This window comes from Ceratotherium simum, chromosome 12 (genome assembly GCF_057802395.1).
Source record: "Ceratotherium simum simum isolate JZ-2026a chromosome 12, ASM5780239v1, whole genome shotgun sequence".
Lineage (NCBI taxonomy): Eukaryota > Metazoa > Chordata > Mammalia > Perissodactyla > Rhinocerotidae > Ceratotherium > Ceratotherium simum.
In genome coordinates, this window is record NC_141911.1 from 68,877,199 (window position 1) to 68,897,338 (window position 20,140).

A 20,140-nucleotide genomic window follows, 5' to 3' on the forward strand; every position below is an offset into this window, starting at 1 on the left:
TTCATATTCAGGAAAAAACATCACTAATCCCTCACTTATATTACATAATAGATTTTAAGACTGTAAGAGGTAAAGTTAACCTGATGACAGAGGAGGCACTCAACTGCTCTAATAGGAACCATTTCAGAGTTATAGTGTGCTTTCCGTATTATCATTATTATTGTATTTTAAAATAATCTCAACAAGTGAGCACTTCTTCATGGGAAATTCAGATGAAAGCTTTCTGTTTCTTAGAGCAAAGGTCATTTCTGTTTTTTTTTTTTTTTTTGAGGAAGATTGGCCCTGAGCTAACATCTGTTGCCAATCTTCCTCCTTTTTTGCTTTTTTCCCCCCAAAGCCCCAGTGCATAGTTGTATGTCCTTCTAGTTCTTCTATGTGGGATGACACCTCAGCATGGCTTGATGAGTGGTGAGTAGGTCCGTGCCCAGGATCCAAACTGGTGAGCTCTGGGCCACCAAAATAGAGTGCCCGAACTTAACTGCTATGCCACCAGACTGGCCCCGTTTTTTTTTATTTGTTATTTTTTAATTGCAGTAACATTGATTTATAACATTGTATAAATTTCAGGTGTATATCATTATATTTCAATTTCTGTATAGATTACATGATGTTACCACCCACAGACTAATTACAATCCATCACCACACACATGTGTCTAGTTTTCCCTTTCGCCCTCCTCCCTCCCCACTTCCCCTCTGGTAACCACCAATCTAATCTCTGTCTCTATGTGATTGTTTTTTGTTGTTTTTATCTTCTACTTGTGAGTGAGATCATACAGTATTTGACTTTATCCCTCTGACTTATTTTGCTTAGCATAAGACCCTCAATGTCCATCCATGTTGTTGCAAATGGCTGGATTTCATTGTTTCTTATGCCTGAGTAGTATTCCATTGTGTATATATACCACATCTTTATCCATTCATCCCTTGATGGGCACCTAGGTTGTTTCCAAGTCTTAGCTATTGTGAATAATACTGCAATGAACATAGAGGTACATGTATCTTTACGCATTCGTGTTTTCATGTTCTTTGGATAAATACCCAGCAGTGGAATAGCTGGATCGTGTGGTTGTTCTATTCTTAATTTTTTGAGGAATCTCCATACTGTGTTCCATAGTGGCTGCACCAGTTTGCACTCCCACCAGCAATGTATGAGAGTTGCCCTCTCTCCACATCCTCTCCAACACTTGTTGTTTCCTGTCTTGTTAATTATAGCCATTCTGACAGAAGTGAGGTGATATTTCATTGTAGTTTTGATTTGTGTTTCCCTGATAGTTAATGATGTTGAACATCTTTTCATGTGCCTGTTGGCCATCTGTATATCTTCTCTGGAGAAATGTCTCTTCAGGTCTTTTGCCCATTTTTTAATTGGATTGTTAGTTTTCTTGTTGTTGAGATGTATGACTTCTTTATTGGATATTAACCCCTTATCAGATATATGATTTGCAAACATCTTCTCCCAATTGTTAGGTTGTCTTTTCATTTTGTTATGGTTTCTTTTGCTATGCAGAAGATGTTTGATGTAGTCCCATTTGTTTATTTTTTCTATTGTTTCCCTTGCCCAATCAGACATGATACTTGAAAATATGTTGCTAAAACCAATGTCGAAGAGCATGTACTGCCTATGTTTTCTTCTAGAAGTTTCATGGTTTCAGGTCTTACATTCAAGTCTTTAATCCATTTTGAGTTAATTTTTGTGTATGGTGTAAGGCAATGGTCTTTCATTCTTTTGCATGTGGCTGTCCAGTTTTCCCAACACCATTTGTTGAAGAGATTATCCCTTCTCCATTGTATGTTCTTGGCTCCTTTGTCGAAGATTAGCTGTCCATAGATGTGTGGGTTTATTTCTGGGCTCTCGATTCTGTTCCATTGATCAGTGTGTCTTGTTTTTGTGCCAGTACCATGATGTTTTGGTTCCTATATCTTTGTAGTATATTTTTAAATCAGGGAGTGTGATCCCTCCAGCTTTTTTCTTTTTTCCCAGGATTCCTTTGGCTATTCGGGGTCTTTTGCTGTCCATATAAATTTTAGGATTCTTTGTTCTATTTCTGTGAAAAATGTTGTTGGAATTTTAATAGCGATTGCACCGAATCTATAGATTGCTTTAAGAAGTATGCACATTTTAACTATGTTAATTCTTCCAATCTAAGAGCACAGAATATCTTCACATTTCTTTGTGTCTTCAATTTCTTTCAACAGTGTTTTATAGTTTTCAGTGTACAGATCTTTCACCTCTTTGGTTAAGTTTATTCCTAGGTATTTTATTCTTTTTGTTGCAATTGTAAATGGGATGGTATTCTTAATTGCTCTTTCTGCTACTTCATTGTTAGTATATAGAAACACAACTGATTTTTATATGTTGATATTGTACCCTGCAACTGTACTGTATTCATTTATTATTTCTAAAAGATTTTTAGTGGATTCTTTAGGGGTTTCTATATATAAAATCATGTCATCTTTCCAATTTGGATCCCTTTTATTTCTTTTTCTTGCCTGATTGCTTTGGCTAGGACTTCCAATACTATGTTAAATAGGAGTGGTGAAAGTGGGCATCCTTGTCTGGTTCTTGTTCTTAAGGGCATTTCTTTAAGGGTATTAGCACAAGGAAACTGACTTGCTGCTGAGACCACTCTCTGGATTCCGTGTCTGCATGCTGCCTCTCCTATTGAGAACTTAGTGTTTTTGAAACAGCCACTCAAGTTTAACGTTTTACCATGACTAGCTACTATTTACTTACTAGCTACTAGTATCAGTAGCTGATGTATTATATAAGACAGTTCCTTGGAAATTCTGACTTGAAGTGGCAATCAATACTGGAGAATCAAGACGAGAATATTGAGAGCAATACTCTCAAACAAAACAGATTATAAATTACTTTGTCAATGCAGAGCTCATTATTAGTTTGCTCTGAGATGGGAGATTTGTCTAATAAGACCATTTTTGGCTAAATTTTTATTCAGAGGTTGTGGTAAGCTTTCCTCTTTCTAAGGAGATAAACTGTCACATTCATCAAAGAAAGAATAGGTTTTAATTCTTTCTTTGATTTAGTATCGTCTAAAATCTTTGATTCTAACTTTGAAATGGATTCTTCTTGATCAGTTTTATTAAACCATGTCTTCTAAAACAAAGAAAAAGATTCTTGCATCTCTCTGAGATGCAAAACTTTAGGATTAAAATTGACATTTAGTCTACAAGACAATTCAGGACACTGAGGCGAACATCAGCTTTACTGAAATAGACCATGATTAGCCTAACAATTTGCTATCCTTTTCTCAGAATGGGAGGATATTCATTCTTAAATGAATGGAACTTAGAGGTGGCCCCATCTGATAATTCCTGGGAAGAGCAGAAATTCGTTAGAGAAGTTCCTTCAGTTCACACACATGCACTTATGCAGCTATAGATGCTGGCAATGTGGGCTGTGGGGAATGTGCCTGAGTGTACTGACTTAGAGATGTGGAATCAAACTTCAGCCACATCTGCTCGCTAGAATAGAAATAATTAATGCCAAGTTCCTCTGAAGACATATCTTTTTTTATTCTGCCCCCTCCCAGCTCAAAACCCTTCAGTGCTCTCCATGGCTGAAACCAGCATCCTCCATCTGTCTTTCTGGGGGCCACGAGCAGTACCTCCTCCTCCTTCTTCTCTGGCCCAAGGCACATAGTGGTATATACATGAGTGAATCTATTCTTGTTTATTTAAAAAGAAGGAGGAAGGAAAAGAAAATTAAGCCACAAATTCCAGTACTGTGCTTTAGTTATTAGTAGTAACAAATTACTGGCCACCTACCTGCAACCTTGAGGTGAACTTGAGATGAACAGTCCTAACTCCGCCACAGTTTTCAGAGCTCCACACAATCTGACTTTAACCTGCGTTTCCAAACTAACTTTCTGTGGTTCACACCCCAGAGCGCCTCCTGCGATTCACTCCCGACTCAGCTTATGCCTAATGCGGCGGCTTCTTCCACCCCAGATTCTCACTGGCCTCTGTCCATTCATCCAAGGCCTTAAAAGTCCAGCTCAAAGCCTGCCTTCTACAGAGCATTTTTTCATGACAATAATAGCTCCTTCCTCAGAATTTTTATCAAACATTATTATCTATAGCACACATTTTTTTCTTGCTAACTAGATTAGCAGAGGCAGGATTTACTCTTAATTAGGGATCGGTTTATTATTATTTTTTCATTCAATGGCATACTAACCACACTGCAAATGAAAATGAAAATGATAAAAAGTTGATTAAATTTTGAATGGATGGATGAATGTCAGCATTTTTCATCAGCAACTGAAAATATCTAAGGAGACAAAGGTAATTAATTGATATCTTGCCAATTTAAGTATTGGAGCGATGGCATTTTTTTTTATGGGGCTGTGTGTGGGTGTTTTTAACATTTTGAAAGTATTTTTTCCCCAAAGATCCTATTTTCAATTGTAAAAAGAAAGCCAACAAGAAAGTAGAATTCAAGATTTTTAAAAAGGTAACAAGGGGAAGAAAAGACATGTTGACAGATATGTACAAGCACCTTTCCCTAGCTGGTCCATTCTAGGAGAAGTGGACTCTCCTGGAAAGGGATGTGTAGCCAGGTTATTGAATCCATTGTACTAAATGCAACTTTAGTCACTAAATGTGACTTTGATCACGGCCTACTTCAACAACAGGAGAACTGAATTACAAAAGAATAGTTTTCTCGCCTTTTTTTTTCTTTTAAATAAGTATGGAGAACCTGTGATCTTTAAATTAGCATCTCAGGGGAAAGCAGAATGAGAAGCAGAGGTGTTTGCAACTCAAAGAAGCTCAGAAATCACACATTATTTGGTTTCCTGGGTCAAACATAACATTAGAATAACCCGTTTCTTTAGTCCTGGCTTTGTCTTGCAATTATCAAGGCGCCATTCACTTGTATTAATTATGGACATATTTCCATTATTACTTACAAAGTTATTCTTTGTCAGAACTTTTGGGCACAGAGTTAATTCTCAGTTATAATTTACTTGTGAACAGAAACTGCTTAAAAATTCCCATTATTTTTAATGTTGAAAAATGCCTCTATGAAGTCTTGGGGGAATTCTCAAGAATATGATGCAATCCAGGCCTGGCTAGAACTCCAAGAGCACAACTTCAGGATCCCACTCGCAAAAACCTTCCTTTATATTCTTATCAAATTATAACCACCATGGACACCCCCTGAAGGCCATGTTGGCAAAAGAAGTGTATTTGCTTCAGTCTCTGGGTCTCCAGGATACGCGGCCCTAAAGTTCCTTTCAGAAACTTGAATTGTTTCCTGACTTGAATCAGCAACTGAACTAAAGGAGAAATCTTAAAAGAGATGTGGCCTCACCGATTAGCATTCTTTCTCAGCTTCAAACTCTTCAACTTAGAACATGAAAACTTTCTGTACACTATCTATCTACCATAGATACCAGTGAAAGCGAGAGACGCTGCTCCTTTTCTATCTTTTCTCCCTTGCAGCTTAATTTTCACTTTCACAGCTGCCTTACACAATATGGTAGCCATAAAAATAAGGTCACTTAGAGATAAACGAGCTCAGGCCATCTGTCTCCCCAAGGTGTTCGTTAGCAATTGTCCTGTGTTGAAGTGCTGCCCGCATACAGGCTTCTCTGTTCTTAAACTTGTTTGACTCCTGAAGGAATACAAGTCAGCTGGTAGAGATCTTTTTTTTAATTGAGGTCACATTGGTTTATAACATTATATAAATTTCAGGTGTACATCATTATATTTTGACTTTTATGTAGACTACATCTTGTTCACCACCAAAAGTCCAGTTTCCATCCATCACTGTACAAATGTGCCCCTGTACCCCTTTCACCCTCCCTTCACCCCGCTTCCCCTCTGGTAACCACCAACATGTTCTCTGTGTCTTTGTGTTTATCTTCCATATATGACTGAAATCATATGGTACTTGTCTTTCTCTTTGACTTGTTCTGCTTAAAATAAGACCCTCAAGGTCCATCCATGTTGTCGAGAATGGCAAGGTTTCTTCCTTTTTTATGGCTGAGTAGTATTCCATTGATGTGAGTGTTAAAGAAACTCAAGCTAGGTACTGTTTTTGGTGGAATCCCAGGAGTTGGGGGGAAAAAAGCATTTATATATATACATACTCTTTGAGAAGTGTTATTGGATAGAACAATAAATACAAATCCTAAGCAGCTACTTTGGTAAGAACAGCAAAACATCCCCTAGGAATGTTTTGGAACAAGGTAGCATGATAGAGAAATCCAGCTTTGTAAGGATAAAGGATAAAGCCATTATTTGTTTTTATTAATTGTGAACTAATTTCCATTATTCTCATTGATGGCAGAGATAGAAGGGGGAAAAAAGGTAAATACAAGCATGAGAAGCTCAGAGCACATCAGTATCTCATTGGGGTGATTTTTATTTGGTTAGTTACCTCGTAATTGCAGCTACAGGATCGCTGTCCTTAAATGTATTTATTAAGCACTTAGAGTTAAGGGTTTGCTATATGATGTACATTTAAGATTTATTAAACAAGAAGACTCCATACCATCCAGAAATTACTAGTTTAAGATTTATTAAACAAGAAGACTCCATCCCATCCAGAAATTACTAGTTATCTGGTAATAAAACAATGTAGTGTTACCATTATACCCAGCTATGTAGGCCGAGAATATGGAGTATTATTGGATTACCATTGAAGCTTTAGGGAAGTCATCTATTCACAGTAAATGCTAAGTGGATTACGGCAAGTCATTATTCATCTTGACTATAATTGAACCTTTACCAAAAAGATGCCAGAACAGAAAGACCGTTTTAATCTGCTTAAATTGCCCAGTTTGCTGAAGAGAATTTTTTCTTCTTCTAAGCAAAATGGAAAAATCATAACACATTCAACTATAAATGATAAATTTTGATTACTCAGTTGAAGAGATAAGAGTTAATACTTTCTTAGATGACTTCCTCTTACAGAAGAAGCCTAAGCTTAATTCTAAATTAACCCAAAGCATTCTTGGAATTTCACCCCAGTACAAGATTTGTGTAGGATACAATAAGCAGCTTATTATTATTGTAGCATTTATACTTAAACAAATATCAGTTTCCATTATTGACTACCTATGACCCAGATATAGCCTAGACAATCAATTTATGTTTACCTGCCTGCTTGATCACAGCCGTGAGGATTTTTGGTAATTTTGACCAATATGCAAAATGTAGCTATGTGACCATGAGCAACTGATGTCATCAGAACTCACCCCCCTTCTGTAGAAAAGAAAATTGGGCTCCATCTCTAAGGTCTCTTACAGTTCTCAAGTTCTTCGTGTCTATATTGTTTGACTTGGTTGACCTAGCTGTGGAATTGAAGGTTTATAAAGAGATCTTTAGAAAACACATGGAGAAGAGAATGGTTCGTGCCAGGAAGTTAGCAGTGCATTAGGATTAATTCTCATTCCATAACTGAAGAAATTAGAGAAAAAAATACAGAGGGAAGATTTTTATTCTTTTCTTGGTCCTTTGAGGCACATTATTTTTCCCTTAATGGCTAGATTGATAGGATCATATAAAGACATCCGTTTAACTTGGCCCATAATTACAAGAATTACAATTAATCTAACCCTAACCAAAATCTGAATTAGATTGAATAAGCAAGAGAAAGAATGATAAATAATTTTAAGGAAAAGTTTTCAGTGGCATATAGTGTTAGTTTGTATTCTCCAGGAGGTGAAGAGGGTTTGGATCAAAGTGTTCCATGCCCAGAAAATATGACAGTTGAAACATGAAGGCATGGAGATTCCTCTTCAACTTTTCACAGTTAAGCAATGTACTATACAGTTACACAATGACTATGCAATTCAGTAGGAGGGCTTAAGGAATTCTTATATGCGTATAAGATTACACATCAGGTGCACCCTTTTTTCTCCTGAAAGTTTACCACAGGAGAACAGGAAGATCTGAAGCTACTCAGCCACTAAGCCTGGTTGCTTATCCATCAAATCAAGATAATGCTTTGCTGACTTTAGGGGTGATTGGGAGGATTAGAAGAGAAAGCTTTTTAGCACTCCTTCTACCCACAGGAATCACTTCCTAAATCATACAGTGAATATTGTCACTTATTACTTTATAATTTAGAAAAGAATATATACTATTTGGTATTACTATTGCCTACATTAACTTGATAGAATTTTGTTTTTCTTTAGTGAGTCCTTGCTTATATGAGTATAAAGGCAGATAGTGATTCTGACTCAAAGTAATTTAATGCCGTATACTTGCAAAATACAAAGGAGAGGTAAAGCGATGTATATATTTATGGCCAAAAGTACTTTCTTCTTGAAGTGTTCAATAGTTAAAATTTCCATAAAATTGCCTCACTTTTCTCTTTGAAGTATAGAAATAGTCTGTATCTTTCTGGAGGAAGAAAATGGATCATATGTTTTTTCTGAATAATTTATTCTTTAGTTATTAATATATTCCTGGGAGAGTACAACTGTTCATTCACTCAGTTAGTGTTTGCTGAGCACCTACGAACACAGGTGCATAATTGTTTTTTCCTATCAGAAAATTTGATATGACAAGACCATGATCATTCAATGAGTATTTATTAAGCATTTACTGTGTGCCAGGTCTCATGTTTCCAAGAGGGGTTTGAAAACCTCGGTGGAAGTGATTTATTCCACTCGTATTTATGGGTTGATTTCTGGAACCACCACTGTGTTCACCAAGTAGGTCACTTGCATTCATTGAAGCAGGAGTGTTGCTTGCATAAATAATAAGATCCCTCGTGAGTCAGCAATCCATGTCAGAAGTTAGGGAACAAAATATGAACAGATATGCTCTTTAGGTTAATATATTGTGCTTTTTGTACTATGTCTTGTAACTTTTCAACCCTCTCCCTTTTAAGCTAATTGAGTGGAGAATACCCATTTTAAGAGAAACATTGCTTTTTTAGGAGGTATGCACAGATGTTTAAATTATTTACAAGGCCTCTGTTACTTTCTATTGAATCATAGTTCTATAGAAGCTGTTGTTCTTGTTCTTGTTGGCGCTATCAGTACTATTGTTCACTTCCTTAGTGCAGTAATAAACCAGCAGGACCTGGAGATGCCACTTTACATTGCTTATACATTTCTGGCTTAGTCCCACATAAGCTTGACCACCAAAAAGAGAAAGAGAATAATGAGCCCTTGTGTTCCATCATCCCTTTTGTTAATCTTGTTTCATCTCTCCGCCCTTAATATTGTTTTGGTTTTGTTTGTTTCCTGGGATATTTTAAAGCAAATCCAAGACATGTAATTTCACCCATAAATATTAACTAAGTACTTTTAAAATTATGACTAATAACTTTCTAATCTTATTAAAAATGTCTTTTTACAATTGGTTCATTCAAATAAAGACCCAAAAAAGTTCTACATATTATATTTGATTGTTGTGTCTCTCAAGTCGCTTTTTAGTCTAGAGCAGTCACAGATTTTGATTCCACACTACTGATTTGGTGAAGAAATAAGTTCAGAAGGACTCACAGTTTGAATTTATCCTCTGTATTTCCTTTAAACAGGTAGTAAAACCAGATTTTTATTAGATTCAGTTCAAGGTTTTAGGCAAGTATACGCAGGTGGTTCTGTGTTCTTCCCGTTACATCAGATCGTGTCTGCCAGTTATGCCTGTTATTAGTGATAATATGGAAACTTCATATCTGCTTCTTTGGTGGAGAAGATTTCAGGAATCCGTGTTGGGAGTGCCCCAAGTCATGTAGCTCGATTTTAGTGTTTTAAATCATCTAGTATTTCTCCAAAATCATCTTTTAGTTTCATTAGCCTATTAGGAAGATGCAGTTTTAAATGGCTTTCTTGTCCCAAGATACAACCTTGTCACCGAGTATTTTATTTCCAATAGAAATAATTTTTTATTGATGTTTTAATAGTTTATAACGTTGTGAAATTTTGGGTTGTACATTTTTGTTTGTCCGTCACCATATATATGTCTCCCTTCACCCCTTGTGCCCACGCCCTACCCCCATTGCCCCTGGTAACCACAATACAGTTTTCTCTGTCCATGTGTTGGTTTATATTCCACATATGAGTGAGATCATACAGTGTTTGTCTTTCTCTTTCTGGCTTATTTCGCTTAACGTAATACCCTCCAGGACCATCCATGTTGTTGCAAATAGGACGATTTTGTCTTTTTTATGGCTGAGTAGTAGTCCATTATATATATATACACCACATCTTCTTGATCCAATCATCAGTGGAGAGACATTTTAGATTGCTTCCACTTCTTAGCTATAGTGAATAATGCTGCAATGAACATAGGGGTGCATAAGCCTCTTTGGATTCTTGATTTCAGGTTCGTTGGATAGATTCCCAGTAATGGGATAGCTGGATCATAGGGTATTTCTATTTTTAATTCTTTGAGGAATATCCATACCGTTTTCCGTAGAGGCTGCACCAGTTTGCATTCCCACCAGCTGTGTATGAGGGTTCCTGTTTCTCCACATCCTCTCCAACATTTGTTGTTTTTTGTCTTGGTGATTATAGCCATTCTAACGGGCGTGAGGTGATATCTTAGTGTTGTTTTGATTTGCATTTCCCTGATGATTAGTGATGTTGAGCATCTTTTCATGTGCCTATTGGCCATATGTATATCTTCTTTGGAGAAGTGTCTGTTCATTTCCTCTGCCCATTTTTTGATCGGGTTGTTTGTTTTTTTTGTTGTTCAGCTGTGTGAGTTCTTTGTATATTATGGAGATTAACCCCTTGTCAGATATATGTTTTGCAAATATTTTCTCCCAGCTGGTGGGAAAAATAATTCTTTTTAAAAAATCTATCTAAATTGCCCAACAAACTCTGAAAAACACAGTTAATTCTCTCAGAGAAAAGCTTCCTTTCGTACCTTGATGGTATGTTGTTGAAATCTTTAGTCATACAGCCTGAAAAGAAAATCTATCTATGCTGACATATGTTGTTTAATCTGGGTGACCTAGTCTGTCAAGGGAGATTTCAACAGAACACCATGTCCTCAAATGGACTCAACAATCTCTCTTTGGTGAAGGGGGCACATTCCCAAGAATATGTTTGCAGTGCTAACAAAGGGGGGACTGGTATAAAAGTTGATGTATAATGAATAAATATAAATTTCTAATAGATCATTTAAAGATTGTTATCGCATAAGATTTTGTCTCTGTGTTTGTTCATAGGAAGAAATCGTTCCTGTTTTCCGCCCTGTACGCTGCCTTTATCTTCGGTGGTCGGCACCTAATGAACAAGCGGGCCAAGTTTGAGCTGAGGAAGCCGTTAGTGCTCTGGTCTCTGACCCTTGCTGTCTTCAGGTAGGTTTTTTTCTTTTTCCTAATACAATCCATCCATTTCATCAGAGTTGGCTGAAAGAAGCAATGATTGAGCATTTTATATTTACATCACACATTTCTGATTATTGAAGACATAAAATAAAGCCATGTCCAGAGAGAAAGACTTCATTGCAACCAAATGTGCCACATTATATACTCAATTTTGTATTTGGAGAGCTTTCATGCCATCTCCTTTCTTGTCCAAACTGCTCATGCGGTAATCCAATTTATCTCTTACGTCTACAAGCAATGCGTCACTTTCGTTATTTTTGTTTCATAAATATAGATGAAGGGCTAAATGGAAAGCCGCACCAGTAAACTGTTGAAGTCTATGGTGGAGTAGGGTTCAAATGTGATGGGCATACTGTTCCTAACTAATACTTAATCAAAAAATGGCACTCAGGCATATGACTGGATACTGGACACCAGGCTGCGTCAGTATCACTAGACCAGAGAATGCTTTTGTTCTGTGTCCCCAGAAGCACCCTCCACCCCATTGCCTGCAGCTAGCTTTTACTTTGTATCAGGTAGAACTCATCGTAGAGACTGCCAGGACCAGGTCTGGTATCTCTGGGGGCATCTGCCAGCCAACATTCAGACACATTCCTGGAAGCTTGAAGGAGCATTTCTAGTTTTGTAATTTTTGGTGATCTAGGCAATCACAAGACTAATTAGCACACAGGTGGTGTCCAAACAGGTGCCAGAATTTACCTACAGCACTAACAAAGGCACCTGTTCTATTTGTGTTTTGCTTGTCAAAACCAGCAAGTTTATAACTAGGTTTGGGGTGAGAGGGGTGGAGGGAGCAGATGTAGACATACCACAAAATTAAAAACTATTCATTTTAGTAGTATTTATGAATATTTATTTTTATTTTTTAATATTATATATTAACTGTCCTACCACTAAGCAGAAAGAGATAGTATCCTTAGAAGCCTCATTAGTCACTTAAGGCTGATTAAAAATGATGAGGCAGGAAGAGGATTTTCACCAACTCTGATGACCTGTACATTTCCATTATGTCAGATCCTGCATCTAAACACTCATGTGCTCGCTACTACTAGATATAGTCTACACGGATTCCGGTGCATTTTGTAAGGTGCTGTGTTTGAGGGACTTGTGATTTGGATCTGTCACTCAAGACTTCTTCCATTTCAATCAGTTTCAGGGCATGATTCTCTGAATACAAAGTAGCATTTTCATTATTATTTAAATTTAAGGTTCACAGAGTATGCCTCGACCAAAGTATTTTGATATTTGAGGAAATAATTATCTGTATCTGAATGATGCGTTTCACCATTTTACAGAATTTTTAACATCCCCTGAGCCTTTATCTTTCATTTTTTTTAAACTTTAACACATATAAGCAGAAAAGAAAGTACATGGACCCGCATGCACCCCATTACCTGCTTAAACAATGATCAACACTGGGTTAATCTTCTTTCGTCTACATCCCTACCAACTTCCCCCTTTTCCCCATATTATTTGGAAACAATACAAGCTGAAATATTTCTGAGTGAAATGATACCATTTCTAAAATCTAAGTACTCATTTTTAAAAACTGACCACAGTATCACTATCTCATCTAAATTAGTAATAATTCTTTATTCCTAGGTGTTCAAATTTCCCCAGTTGTCCAACAAATGATTTTGTTTTTACAATTTATTTTTATGGGTCAAAACAAGATTCATACATTTCCATTGGTTGAGTTCTTTTAACTTAGAGGTTTCTACCTTGCTCTTCCTGTGTCCCTCCCCGACCCCATCCACCCTTTGAAGAAATCAGATCACTTGTCCCTTAGAGGCTCTCCCAGACTGGATTCTGCTGATGGCCTTCTTCTGTCCCCTGTGTCCTTGTTAGTTGGTAGTTAGATCTAGAAGTTTGATTATATTCAGGTTTAACATTTGACAGGACTTTCTGTAAGAGGCAACTTGCCTTCATCAACTCTTCAGTTATCCCAAAGTATTTATAGTTATTACAGCAAAGGCAGGATAAATGCTTGACACGAGTCATATTTAGCAGTTTCAAAAAAGAAAATGATTTAATTACATAGCATGTGAATAATAACGTCTTTTTGCTTATGTATCATTATGAACTCATGGAGTTATACTTTAAATTCATCAAATTCATCTCAAAATCATTGACACCGAGACCCAGCTATGACTGATTTCCAGAAGCCACACACTGTGTACTCGTGAACTAAGATAACTGAAATGGGAAGTAATTTGTATATGCAGAGTACTTAAGCAAAAACAAGAACCCTGTTTGCTTCAGAAAGTGTTGGGATTTTTTTGTATAGTTTGGCAAGAATTACCTGTAGAATATATTTCTTCTTTATCTTTGGATGTTGGCTGAACATGATAGCGGTCTTCACACAGGCTGTATACAGTTTAATTTATTGAAAGCTGTCCTAAGTTTTGATGGAGTAGATAGAATACGATGAGCTGAGTCTTCCCCAGGCCTGCACTGGCTTCCTTTCATCTGAGAATGATTTCTCTGGGGTTTTGTGGACAGTTTCTCCCCATTACCCACAGCCCCCCTTCAGATCCAAACCACCAGCTTCTGGTGTCAATTAGTCTTTACGAATATGACCGGGATGATGAGACAGTGCCCTTCTTCCAGCATACATGCCACCCAACCTAAGGAGAAGCATTTCCTTATTCGATGACGTAATTCCCTGTGGCGTTTGGCCCTAGATGTTTGAACATTTCCTTAGGGTAAATACTGAGAAAAATTCTGTTAATTTGAATTAGTAAAGCCTTTGGATGAGATTGTTCCTCATGGCAAATAGCATCAAGCACTTCAAGGTGCCTATGCTCTGTTCTTCTCAGACACTGCTGACATTAAATCATGTTGCTGTGACATCTTGGCTGGGTTACTACAGTTGATTTGTAAAGGACTTTCTATGTATTTATTTAATAACTCTCAGTCCTTCCAGATTGAGTACAGATGTGTGTGCTTCTGATTTAAGCAGGCTTTACCTGGTATCTGTCTGGCAGTGTTTTCTTCTCGTTGGCAGCATAAGGAGTTCCAAGGAGCCTTCTTCTAGGTCTCTGACCCAGAACAGGTCAAAGCATGGTGTCTAGTCAGCGCACATTGGAATACGATAATTACTTTGGGCTGCATATTTATAGATGCCAGTATCACACTTGCTTCAAAGTTGCTTACTCCTGTGTCCTAGTGATTCACTCCAGCCTCGATTGTTTTATGCTTTATTTGCACAAAGCCAGATGTTCTGTACTTTGCAATTTGACTTCTCACCTCGTTATTAACCAGCAATTTTCCCTGTTGAAACTCACTTTTATTTCCTGGCCATATTTTTGTTTTGTCATTAAATTTCATTATCTGCTTATGTGTAAAATATATTCAAGATTAATAGAAAATTACTTTTTTTTCTTCAGTGAGGTTTCCATGAAGAAAGTGTTTGAATACAGCACAGGAGACATTCAGAAAAGTATGTTTAATAGTGCAGAGCAGCAAGTGAATGGTTTTTAATCAAAGCTACTCGTGATTTTATACACACACATCAGTATCTAATATCTGAAGAATTAGCAGCAATTGTCTTATTTTTAAGGCAACAAATATATAATTTAAAAACCAACTGAAACTGTTCAGATGAGGAAAATATGACATTTAAAGAACTCATATTGAAGGAGTAAGTACATCACTGACCTGTAAAATGATGAAATGTCAAAAATGACAAATTTCAGGACAACTGAATCAATTTATACCCAAGCATCTCATGTCCAGTATTTTTGTCTATGGTTGCCAAAAGTGATCCCTCTTAATCCACAAAGAACAACATTATAGACAATGATTCCAGCCATATTAATGATATAAAAGAAATGGATACATAAACTATAAATGTCATAGGAGAAAAGCTCCTATTTTATCAATAATAGGTTATAAATTTCACATTTGTAAATGTAGCACCAAAAGGGCTAGAGTAACATAGTGAAAGATGCCGCTAGGAAGCCTAATGCTGAGCAGTGAGAAAGCTGCTGAATAATCCTGGGAGTGTGATACCACGTATGAAAAGGCTCATAGCCCGTAAATTAACACTACATTTTATCTATTAACATATATGTAGTAAAAGTATAAAAGTAATGTTTGAAAAGTTTGGCTAGCGATTGTCTGTGTTTCTGGGGAGGCAGGGAGAGTGATGGGATCAGAGAGGGTCCATAGGAGGCTTCACCTCCTTTTGTAAGATTTTATGTCATTACAGACAAGTCAAACAAAAAGATAACTGTGTTTGATACAAAGTATGGATGGCAATAAAGCAAAAAATGAAAAGAGTCAGTTTTTCAAAAGAAAAGTTAGCAATTGTGTCATTTTATAAGAATCTGATAACACGCTGGTGTACATTAAATAAAGCAGCTTATATCAAAACACAGACTTTGTGCCCTATTGATCCTCACACCCCTCCCCCCATAATGGCAGATTCATAGTTAAAATTAAGAATGTTTCTTGTTTCTCTTTTCTGACAATGATACTGTGTTAAGTGTGTATGTGTAGCTGAAAGGATAATCTGGGGACATTTCTTTCCTGTCCGTTGTTGTTCAGCCCTTGAAGACTCCATCATTGTTAATGTTTCCATCTTGTACACAGATATACGGTCTGGTAGACACCTTGTAGACAGATGGAGGTCAGATATTGCTCATTTAAATTTTGTTAATCATCTCATTTTATCAAAATGTTTTGGTTTTATGTTTAGTCCACTTGAAAATATAAAATATGACCTTATCTCTATCAATTCTTTGTGCCTTCCTTCCTCTCTGGCTTTTGTGTCATTTTATCAAGGAACCATAGAAATCATTTAATGTTTGATTCTGATGCCATATTTAAATTACAGCTTCTCTCTCATTTTTGTAAACTGAAACTAATGGATATATAGGAAAGTATTTCTTTCTGAAGGCAAGGTGTATAAAAGCTTTTTTTTTTTCAGAATCAAATAGATTTTTCTCAAAAAAATTTTTGGAATGTTTGTTTATTGAGACATAAAACAGCTGAGACCAGGAATAACACAACAGCCAGATGACACAGTTGTTTCAAAGGTCAGGTCCCAGGATGATAACAAAACACATTTTGTTTCCCTTTGCAGCAAGAGAAATGTGAAGCATCTACACTAAATAAAAAACCCAATAAACAATCAAGGCAAAAAGCCTAATAAACAGTAAAAGCAAAAAAGTCCACTGCCATAGGAAAGATAATCCCGGCATTTACTTAGGACCTGCAGATTCGCTTCCTTCCTTGATGAAGGACACCATGCTAACGTTTTCATAAATGGAGATGACAATGTCTAGTCTGAAACACAATGGCTTTCTGTACATTTTGAGTGGTATTTGAATGCCTTTCCACCTGAGAGCTGCCAGGATACCCTCTACAATTCTGCTCAGTTTACATATCAGTTTTGTTATTCTGTTAACCTATGTGTGCTGCAAAGGACTACCAGAAAAATCATAGCTACAGGCTAAAGAAGACATCCTACCTGCCCCTCCCAACCCATGTGTGCACAACATACACACATACACCCTTTGGGTATTCTCCCAGCTCCCCGGGAATTTGTTCAATCCCTCCATTTTCAGATACAACTCAAGTAAAATGCTGATTCAGCTGGGATCTCACATCAGAGGATCCAGTGCCAACCCAGAGCATCCATGATTCCCCCCTCAACTCTTGAGTAGCCATGCCAAGAGCATCAACAGTAGGTCATAGAAAGGAGCTGTATGACATAGGCTACTTCATTAGCATTGTGTTTGTTTTTTAGATGTCTAAAGCTGGATCCTTTGCCAGAATAAACTCTAGTCTCAAATCACAAAAAGTGACACTAATTAAATCACTTGACTCCTTTTGAAAAACCAAGAGCACTAATAAAGATAAGAAATATCAACTCTCCATCTTTTAAAAGTAAGATAGAACTTATAAACTGGAATCTATACATCCTGGTTTACTCTGAACAGTCTTAGTTTTATGCCCACTATCTCAGTGTAATTATTAATAGATCACCTTTCACTCTCAAAAATGTCCCAATCTGAACAGTGAGTGAAATGGCTATTCTATTTATAACCCACTGAGAAATTGTGTTGGCGCAATAAAACAGAAAAAGGAAAAATACCAATGATCATTTGCCAACTTAGCCCCAACACATCTGTATTTTTAGTATTGACCTCTCATAGGGAGCTTGCTCTCCTGTCTGTAACCAGTGATGACGTATCATCACTGAAATTTAAAATATTCAAACCAGATCCCTTTTTGATAACACTTTAAAATATCTCAAAATTTGTCACTGTTTTCCTAGTGAGCATCTTTAAGTCATTCAAAATATACAAATAACTCTTTCAATAGGTCACAAGTTGTGTACTTCTTATTAAATATCTGGAGTAGCTGTCCACACCTATCTGCTTCCGTGCTGGACACTCCAGCCACAGCCTCCACTTCACAGTTCAGCACTGCAACCACCGACTGCTGTCTCCCAAGTGTTTCCTCTGTCCAAGCAGCTCTACATGCCATATCGTTTCCCTGTATGAACCTCTAGGTTAAAACTTCAGTCTGTCCATAAAAAATTACAATCTTTGTCTTACCTCTCATCACTGCCCTATGTAAACTTTCCATTCAAGCCAACAAATGTCTGATCATTGCCTGCAGAACAAATATACTTTGCCTGTCCTAATTTCACATCTTTGAACGCACTGTATCACCCTCTCTTTCTCCATTCTTCCTCCATTTTCTTTTCTTTAAATCTTAGCCATCACTTAGACTTAACTTAGAATGCCTTCTGTATAAAGGCTTCTCTGATCATTTCAACCCATATCTCAGTTTCCACCGCACTTGTTGCTATGTCATCAGTTCAGCCTCTATACTGCCTTAACCATGTACTTCTCGGTAGACCAAATGGGTTCCTTGGGGCCAGAATTGCGTCTACACCTTGCTCCTGACACACCCACCTCCTCCATTAATGAATTAAAATCCCACACTTGGCCACTTCTCCAGTCACGTGTAATTGGCATTGTCAGTCATTTCACTTTTTCATCCTTGATATTTCTTGTATCAACTGCCTCAGACATACCCCAGTCCAGTCTTCATTTGGTATCATCAGGCTTTACCTGTGAAAGTGCAGACATGCTTCAAGAAATCTGGAAAAGACAAGAAATAACAAGTGCTGGTGAGGATGTGGGGAAAAGGGAACCCTTGTGCACTGTTGGTGGACATGTAAATTGGTACAGCCACTATGGAAAATAGTATGGTGGTTCCTCAAAATATTAAAAATAAAACTACCAGGGGCCGGCCCAGTGGCGCAAGCGGTTAAGTGCATGCACTCCACTGCACTGCGGCGGCCCGGGGTTCACAGGTTCAGATCCCGGACGCGCACTGACACACCGCTTGTTGAGCCGTGCTGTGGTGGCGTCCCATATAAAGTAGAGGAAGATGGGTATGGATGTTAGCCCAGGGCCAGTCTTCCTCAGCAAAAAAAAAAAAAGAGGAGGATTGGCAGATGTTAGCTCAGGGCCGATCTTCCTCACACACAAAAAAATTAGAACTACCGTATGATTCAGCAATTTTACTTCTGGGTGTTTATCTGGAGGAAATGAAAATACTATCTTGAAAAGATATATGCACTCTCATGTTCACTGCAGCATTATTTACAATAGCCAAGACATGGAAGCAAGTGTCCATCTCTGGGTAAAGAAAATGTTATATATATGTATACCTCCAATGGAATATTATTCAGCCATAACAAAGAAGGAAATCTTGCCATTTGCGACAACATGGATGGACCTTGAGGGCATTATGTTAAGTGAAATAAGTCAGACAGAGAAAAACAAATACTGTATAATATCACTTATATGTGGAATCTTTAAAAGAAAAAAAAACCAAACTCATACATACTGAGAACAGGTTGGTAATTGCTAGGGGGTTGGGGGGTGGGTGAAATGGATGAAAGGAGTCAAAAGGTACAAACTTCCAGTTATAAAATAAATAAGTCATGGGGATGTAATGTACAGCATGGTGACTTTAGTTAATAATACTGCACTGTATATTTGACAGTTGCTAAGAGAGAGGATTGTAAAAGTTCTCAGCATAAGAAAAAAAATGTATAACTACACGTGGTGACGGACGTTAACTAGACTTATTGTGGTGATCCTTTGCAATACATACAAATGTGGAATCATTATGTTGCACACCTGAAACAAACACATCATGTTATATGTCAATTATGTTTCAATAAAAAAAGAAAAGAAATCTGGGATTGACGTCATGTCATTGCAGGAACCTTCCCGAGGCCTGCAAAGCCCTGCACAGTCTGGTCCTCGTCACTCTCTGAGCTCCCCCTCTCCTCCTCTCCCCTCTCTCCTGCCTCTTGCTGTCCGTCAGCATGCTGGTAAGGCTGCTCCCTCAGGGCCCTGGCACGCGCCCTCCCCGCTCAGAACACTCCTCGTCTGGATATTCTAAGGCTTGCCCCTCATCTCCTTCAGATCTGTGCTCAAATGTCACCTTCTTAGTGAGGCCCCCCTCCTCACTGTCTAAAATCACAGTATTCCCACCCTCACTCCTATTGCCCGGGCCTGATTTGTTTTCCTCTTGGCCCGTACCACCTTCTAGCCCCGTCTGTCTTACTAACTTTGTTCATTCTCCCTCCTCCTGCTGGACTCCGAGCTCTGGGAGGACAGGGATCTTTGTCAGATCTTCTACTGTGTCTCTAGGATCTAAGGAGGTGCTTGATAAATATTGATTTATTTTTTAATTGAAAAGGGAAATGAACAGAGGATACTTGTAGACAACTGTTAGTAACTCTCTTTTCCTTTTTTGGAAAATCTTTCTTTCCAAA

The 20,140-nt window shown here is 37.6% G+C and overlaps 1 protein-coding gene across 2 annotated transcripts in view; it reads left to right on the forward strand.

Annotated features, from left to right (window-relative positions):
- ELOVL6 (ELOVL fatty acid elongase 6) overlaps positions 1-20,140 on the forward strand; it is a 139,980-nt gene that overhangs the window by 86,880 nt on the left and 32,960 nt on the right. For both annotated transcript variants that reach the window (XM_087437741.1, XM_014784594.2), the window contains one exon: positions 11,164-11,295. In XM_087437741.1, the coding sequence (XP_087293867.1) occupies positions 11,164-11,295 (132 nt within the window). The remainder of the gene's footprint in view (positions 1-11,163; positions 11,296-20,140) is intronic.